Source organism: Gigantopelta aegis, chromosome 7, assembly GCF_016097555.1.
Source record: "Gigantopelta aegis isolate Gae_Host chromosome 7, Gae_host_genome, whole genome shotgun sequence".
NCBI classification, from domain to species: Eukaryota; Metazoa; Mollusca; class Gastropoda; order Neomphalida; family Peltospiridae; genus Gigantopelta; species Gigantopelta aegis.
Window position 1 is genome coordinate 36,277,154 of NC_054705.1, and position 8,184 is coordinate 36,285,337.

General features: G+C 41.7%; 2 protein-coding genes across 2 annotated transcripts; both read right to left on the reverse strand.

The window, feature by feature from the left end:
* Window positions 1-1,423: 1,423 nt before the first annotated feature.
* LOC121378050 (increased rDNA silencing protein 4-like) lies at window positions 1,424-2,050 on the reverse strand. Its single transcript, XM_041506148.1, has one exon. The coding sequence runs from the start codon at window positions 2,048-2,050 to the stop codon at window positions 1,424-1,426; it is 627 nt and encodes a 208-aa protein (XP_041362082.1).
* Window positions 2,051-2,615: 565 nt separating this feature from the next.
* Window positions 2,616-3,242, reverse strand: LOC121378051 (mucin-17-like). The gene has a single exon (XM_041506150.1). The coding sequence runs from the start codon at window positions 3,240-3,242 to the stop codon at window positions 2,616-2,618; it is 627 nt and encodes a 208-aa protein (XP_041362084.1).
* Window positions 3,243-8,184: the final 4,942 nt, after the last annotated feature.

The following is an 8,184-nucleotide window of genomic DNA, read 5'->3' on the forward strand; positions in this document are numbered from 1 at the left end:
ACTTTTCACGGTCTACTGCAAATAACAGTAAATCCTTGTCCATATCATATCTTGTATACAGATGCATACAGGACCATCAAACCTCACATGTAGGAACAACTTGGAATGGCAGTGTGTCGCGTACTATTACTATGTACTATATGCAATGTTATATTAACCAAACTGTGACCACCGAAATATGAATATTACAACCCTCACTCAAAGTACTTGCCAAAGAAAATGGAACCTTCCATAGCTCATTTTCGATATAACGGGACATCGTTACTGTAACACTCCAAGTTTCGCACAAAGCTGTCGTACTTAGTTTTGCCGTTACCCCTTACAAGTTGCAAGTACAAGAATGATTGACACAAAAACACCGATTAAATAAAACTAAATACATTTACAGTCCAGATTAAATAAAAAGCTCCTGATCAGTTCCTCACCTTAACGTTTTCAATATATTCCTTCAGGCTGCAAAATGACTGCTCAGCCCACTCGTTCGAAACAGCGCCGATGATGACCCATCGATCTTGAAGCCCGATCTGCCACTGGTACGGGAGACGACCTGTGCACCTGACGTGCACACGCGCAGAGCACTTCCTCCAGACGCACTTCTCACAGATGACGTGAGCACCAGACACATAGCCAGGTTCCTCGTCTTCAAGCTGTTCACTCTCCAATACCGGCGACGCTAGGCTGTCTTGTGACGCCGACCATCTGGTCCCGTTTTGTTTTTCGTCCACTGTTATGTGTGATTTAATTTGTGCATCTTCATTACGGATAGATGGACTAGGCACTTCAAGCTTTGTCACTGTCTCTTTACCACCAACTTGACTAGACATTTTGATTTCAGTCACTGATTTCTTACTCACAAGCTGGTAAGTGGCTATGTCTTGAGCCACTGATACTTTACTTACCAAAGTATTACTATACATTTGTACATGACGACTGGATACTTCGACAGAACTATCTTTACTCACCGGAATACAGTATATATCGGCACAAAAACCTTTACTCACAGGACTACTGTAGGTAGTACTAAACCAAATAACTTCCGGCTGGGTCAAAGTTCGAGGTGCACCCAACTTTTGACAGAGAAGTGAACCCCACAAGTCCTGTGATTGGATATAAATGTGAGTGTGTTGGTTGTAAAAAATAATAGTTTCATCTGGATAAAAAAGATATGCAATTTTATTTCATCTAGTACCAATATGTCAAGTAGCCTTATGTTTGAAACATGTATGGTGTACCTGTAAAAAAAAGTACTAAAATTTTGTGCGGAACTAGGGTAGTCATAGACGCTACCCGTTATCTCAGAAACAAGCAGCTTGATCCCCATTTTTTTCTGATTCACTTTAAGTGTGAGGGGTCGTAGTATTTATATCCGTGGCGTTTATGTCGATTGATACATTGCAGGTAGGAGTTTTAGCCACATATGTTACTATTGTCGTCTATGGGATTTGAGTTTGTAGTATACACCATGTATACATCGGGCATGAGCCACTCTTTCTTTACTAACAGGACGACTGGTTACTTGGACAGCAGTCGCTGTCTCTTTGCTCACAGGACGACTAGTTACTTGGATAGGAGCTGCTGACTCTTTACTCACAGAACGACTGGACACTTGCACAGGAGCTGCTGTCTCTTTACTCACAGGACTAGTTACCTGGAGAGGAGCCACTTTCTCTTTACTCACAGGACAACTGGACTCTTGGGCATGAGCCGCTGTCTCTTTACTCACATGACAAATGGACACATGCACAGTAGCTGCTGTCTCTTTACTCACAGGACTAGTTACCTGGGGAGGAGCCACTTTATCTTTACTCACAGGACGACTAGACACTTGGGAAGGAGCCGCTGTCTCTTTGCTCACAGGATGACTGGATACTTGGACAGAAACCGGTGTCTCTTTACCCACAGGACAACTGGACTCTTGGGCATGCGCCGCTGTCTCTTTACTCACAGGACGACTGGACACTTGGAAAGGAGCCACTGTCTCTTTACTCACAGGACGTCTAGATATTTGGACAGTAGTCGCTGTTTCTGTACTTAAAGGACGACTGGACATTTGGACGGGAGTCGCTGTCTCTTTACTCACAGGACGACTGGACACTTGGGCATGAGTTGCTGTCTCTTTACTCACATGACGACTGGACACTTGGAAAGGAGCCGCTGTCTCTTTACTCACAGGACGTCTAGATATTTGGATAGTAGTCGCTGTTTCTGTACTCATAGGACGACTGGACACTTTGACAGGAGTCGCTGTCTCTTTACTCACAGGACGACTGGACACTTGGGCATGAGTCGCTGTCTCTTTACTCACAGGACGACTGGACACTTGGAAAGGAGCCGCTGTCTCTTTACTCACAGGACGTTAGATATTTGGACAGTAGTCGGTGTTTCTGTACTCACAGGACGACTGGACACTTGGGCATGAGTCGCTGTCTCTTTACTCACAGGACGACTGGACACTTGGAAAGGAGTCGCTGTCTCTTTACTCACAGGACGACTGGACACTTGGGCATGAGTCGCTGTCTCTTTATTCACAGGATGACTGGACACTTCGACAGGAGCCGCCGTCTCTTTACTTACAGGACGACTAGATACATGGACAGGAGCCGCTGTCTGTTTACTCACAGGATCACTGATACGTGGACAGGAGGTGCCGTCTCTTTAGTCACAGGATGACTGGATACTTGAGCAGGATCTGCTGTCTCTTTACTCACAGGTCGACTTGACACATGGACAGGAGCCGCTGTCTCTTTACTCACAGGACTGGACACATGGACAGGAGCCGCTGTCTTTTTACTCAGAGTACGACTTGACACATGGACAGGAGCCGCTGTCTCTTTACTCACAGGACTGGACACATCGACAGGAGTCGCTGTCTCTTTACTCAGAGGACGACTGGATACTTGGACAGGAGCCGCTGTCTCTTTACTCGCAGGGCGACTGGATACTTGGTCAGGAGCCGCTGTCTGTTTACTAATAGGACGACTGGATACTTGGACAGGAGTCGCTGTCTGTTTACTCAGAGGACGAATGGACACATGGATAGGAGCCACTGTCTCTTTACTCAGAGGTTGACTGTATACTTGGACAGAAACCGCTGTCTCTTTACTCACAGGATGACTGTATACTTGGACAGAAGCCGCTGTCTCTTTACTCACAGGATGACTGTATACTTGGACAGAAGCCGCTGTCTCTTTACTCAGAGGACGACTGGATACTTGGACAGGAGCCACTGTCTCTTTACTCATAGGACGACTGGATACTTGGACTGGAGCCACTGTCCCTTTACTCACAGGGCGACTGGATACTTGGTCAGGAGTCGCTGTCTGTTTACTCAGAGGACGAATGGACACATGGATAGGAGCCACTGTCTCTTTACTCACAGGATGACTGTATACTTGGACAGAAGCATCTGTCTCTTTACTCACAGGATGAATGTATACTTGGACAGAAGCCGCTGTCTCTTTACTCACAGGGTGACTGTATACTTGAACAGAAGCCGGTGTCTCTTTACTCACAGGATGACTGTATACTTGGACAGTTGGGCAGGAGCTGCTATCTCTTTATTCAGAGGACAACTGGATACTTGAACTGGAGCTGCTGTCTCTTTACTCACAGAACGACTGGACACTTGGGCAGCAGCCGCTGTGTCTTTACTCTCAGGATGACTGGATACTTGCTCAGGAGTCGCTGTTTCTGTACTCAAAGGACGACTGGTTACTTGGACAGATGACTCTGTCTCTTTACTCACAGTACGCCTGGATAATTCTACAGGAGCCACATTCTCTTTACTGACAGAACGGCTGGATACTGGAACAGATGCTGCTGTCTGTTTGCTCACAGGACGACTGAATACTAGGGCAGAAGTCACAGACGAATTGGTTAATTGGACAGGAGCTGATGTCTCTTTACTCACAGGACGAATGGATTCTTTGAAATGAGCTGCAGTCTCTTTAGTCACAAGACATGAGACTTCGGCAGGATCCAACATTTCCTTACCCGCAGGATAGCAAGATGATTTCGACCTTTTCCTCGTGGAGTGCAAATCTTTTAAACGATTTGTTATTTCTTGAATTACTTTTTCAATTCTTAGTGACCTATATTTTGCAGCTCTGTGTAGTTGTTCAATACTTGATTTCTGCTGCGTTTCATAATCCTTTATGTTCTCAGTTTCTTTTGAATCTGGGAAAGCTTTGAATTGTTCTAGTTCGTTTTGTGTGCTATTCATTAATGCTTGCTTCTTGCTTTGTACATGTATATGTCGACAAAGAAGAATTTTGTCAAGTATATTCTTTTTATGATCCATACGTAAATCTTTTAATACCAAACGGTTGTGGTCAGAGCCATCTATGTCATGATCCAGACCACAATGTTTATCACATTGGTCACATGAATCAATGAACATACTTTCTTATACTTGCACCCGTATTTCACATATTCCTCACACCATTGTGGAATACTGCACCTAACGATGCTGGCTATCGCCCTGTTTGTAAATGTTCCCAAACCATGCTGTTGTATACGTCTATTGTTTTTATGATCAAAGAAGTCATGTGACAGAGAACAGCTGTGATTACAGCATTCAGTGATGAACCGCGTGCAGATATGAAGATACTTGCAATCTTCTTCTGTACAATCACACTTCGGTGTATGCTATACAGATTCGTAGAGATCGCCAAAAGACAGACACGAACATAACTGTATCTTGTTCTTCAAAGAGTGCAAAACAGTACCAGTGCTTTTTATACCATGAGACTTCATTGGCTTCTTCTGGAAGATCTTCCTGTGCCATTAGTTGTCAAAATTCTGCTCGTCCATTAAACCTGTCAAGAAGAATTGTAAACAGTTTCTTTACTATCTCATCTGCTTCTTCATACACCGCACTGGTCTGAGCCATTCTCGATGGATTCACAGTACTTCTGTTTGTATCATTATTGTCTTCCTTCAGATTCCTGATACAAAAGTTACACGTTTCCTTACTATCCGCTTCGAGTTCATCTCGGAGGCGAAGCACACACATACTTGTAGAAGGATCACTGCTATTTCTGTTCTCGTCATTTGATTTCTTTGCTCTTTTTTTCTTTTTCTTCTTTTTCGAAGACAAATTATTTTCTTTTTGAACATTATTTTCCTTAATTTCAATCTGCCCAAAATTCATATCTGGCTTTTCCATTTCTACAGCAAAGCTATTTTTAAGAGAACCTATGGAATCAGCCATCCCTGTGCCATTTTCCTCGAATTTTTCAGGTATCGGGGAAAAGAGCATTAATTTGAGCCACTGATTTTTTATAACACTTCAGACTGGAGCTGGGGTCTTCTGAAATTATTGGCTTTTGTTGAAAACGTGCCTCACGTTCCTCAATTTTGAGGGTGCTATATTTTCGAGGTCTAGAGGCCTTTTCGTCACTTGTTTTTAGTTGTATATCTTTATTCTGTTTATCACAAACGTCTGCTGAAGCCGGACTTGTTGACGATTTAGGGATTTTTAGTTTCTTCTGTTTCCGTTCCAGATTTATTTACTTATAATTGCGCTTTTTCTTTCGAGAAAGAAGAATCTTTTCAAGTAGAGTATCTTTAAAATGACAAATACGATACGTTTTCAGTACCCAACGGTTGTGGTCAGACCCCTTTATTTCATGGTCTATATCACAGCCCTCATCACAGTTTTAATTTCTACAAACATGGATCAAAGGACAGTCCTCATTTGCATGTCCTTCTTGGTTTTCGTATTCCTCACACCATTCTGGAGCACTGCATCTGACAATCTTGGCTATCTTCTTGTTGTTATATGCTCCCAAACCAAGCTCCTGGATACGAGTGCTATTTTGTTCATCAAAAAGGCAATGTTAAAGACAATTTCTATTATATCTGCAATCGACAGTTATAAAATGCATGCAGATGTGAAGATACTTGCAATCTTCTTTCTCACATTGATAGGTGTTGTACCAAATGCAGCGCCGTGCATGTTGCGAATAGACAGAAACAAAACTGATTTCAGCTCCTGATTTAAACAGTAAGAAATGTCTGTTGTGTTTTTGAAACCACGGAACTGCATCATTAACCTTCCGGAAAAATATCTCTTACTTCCATAAGCTCTGAAAATTCAGCACGTCCGTTAAACTTATTCAATAGAATATTGAACACTTTCGCGACAAGTTCGTCTTCTGATTGTGCTTCTGTGGGATTCTGCTCGTCACTGCTAGATGCTTGGACATTCTTTTTTATCTTTCGTTTTCGTTTTCGTTTTTATGAACTAACTTCGTTTATTTCTGATATTGTTTCTTTACATTTTGCTAAAGACATTACTCTGTCAGGTATTTCGAAGTGTTCTGTGTTGGTTTCTTTGGAGTGGATTGGATACCTTAAAACAAATAATAATTTCCAAATAAAATACACGGACAAATAGATAGGTAAATAGAGAGACAGGAAGAAAAGGAGGTTCGTTATAAAAACTACAGATAGCTAGATCGATGGTATAGATTAAACAGGTACATACAAGATAACACACAACATACAACATGTTTAGATGGACACTAAGTCAAGGCTCAAAATAGCGTCTGCAAAAAGCAGTCCATTTTGAGGACCGAGCAGATGAACATTCACCTGCTAAAACCACCAACAATCGGATGTTATTTTTCAAGAGACATGTGTGTACATTCATCTATTTAGATTGTAATTCTGTTATTTTAATTCTACAATGCTCTAAAAACATCTCAGAGATCCTACTTTATCACACACTATTCAAGACCCTTCCGTTACGCCATGCTGTTTTATTTTCAGCATGCCATATTTCTTTTCTTAACAGGACACATTTTATTTGGCCTGCTATTTTATTTATAACAGTAGGCCATATTTTACTTTCTATTTCGAACCCCGGAACATCCTTGCAAATTACACATACAAACACACACACATACAAACACACACACACGCACATACACAAAAACACACACACATACACGCACACGCACATACACACACACACACACACAAACACAGACACACACAAAGGCAGAGAGAGAGAGAGAGAGAGAGAGAGAGAGAGAGAGAGAGAGAGAGAGAGAGAGAGAGAGAGAGACATACACACAGACAGACGCACACACAGACATACACACACAGACACACATACACACAAACACAAACTTACAAACAGTGTTTCTAGAAATAAACAACATTTTATTTAGTGGAAATATTTCTTGTTTGACTACAAAAGCCCTGTTAATTATAACGCACGTACAATCACCACACCACACAATACAACACACGATACAACACAACACATCAAAACACAATACAATTCAAGACAATAAAAAGAAATACTATCTTTATTGGGTAAATGCAGCCAGGAAAAAAACAAAAACATACAGAAACTAGTTATACCTACAACGGAGATGAAACAGGATGATAACATTATTGCACTTGAAACGTCTAGCCACAGGTTAAAGATACAATGTAAATGCACTATAGTCAACTGGACAAAGTACACCTACACACCAGACATATCTACATTAGATTCGTAATAAAATAGTATGTGTGTATATATATAGAGGAAGGTGTGTGTGTGGGGGAGGGGGGGGGGGGGGGTTCGGGTATCACAGGCTGAAATGTTTTCTGTTTGTTTTTCTGCTTAGCCATATATTTGATATTTATACTGGTCACACGTAGAAGACCTGATTTTAATCAAATTGATATTTACTTCACCTACAATCATAAATCTCATCTTTACCCCCCCCCCCCCCCCCCTCATTCCAACCCACCCACCCTACAACCGAATAATAAAGCGTATCTACCCAACCGTGTTATCATACTATTACTACACTGCCAACTCTGAACAAACATGGCGCCAGGGCCCCGTTCCACGAGGCGATCTTAGCCCTAAGATTATCTTAAGCGCATAGTTACCAGGCCCAGGCCAGTCCGCATTCAAATCAATATATCTATTCTCGGGGAACTGGGAAAGTCCAACACGGAAAACGAAACGTGTTTATAAGATTGACTGAACTACTTTTAAAATCGGGAATATAATATGATTGCAACATATAAATATATCTCAAAATACCATCACTTTGCAAAAAAAAACCCACACAAAAAAAAAATCTCTCACACACAGACAGACAATTTATATTCATTATAACACGTCAGTCTTGATCGACTGTCTATTACGTAATTTGTGTATTTATAATCGCACGT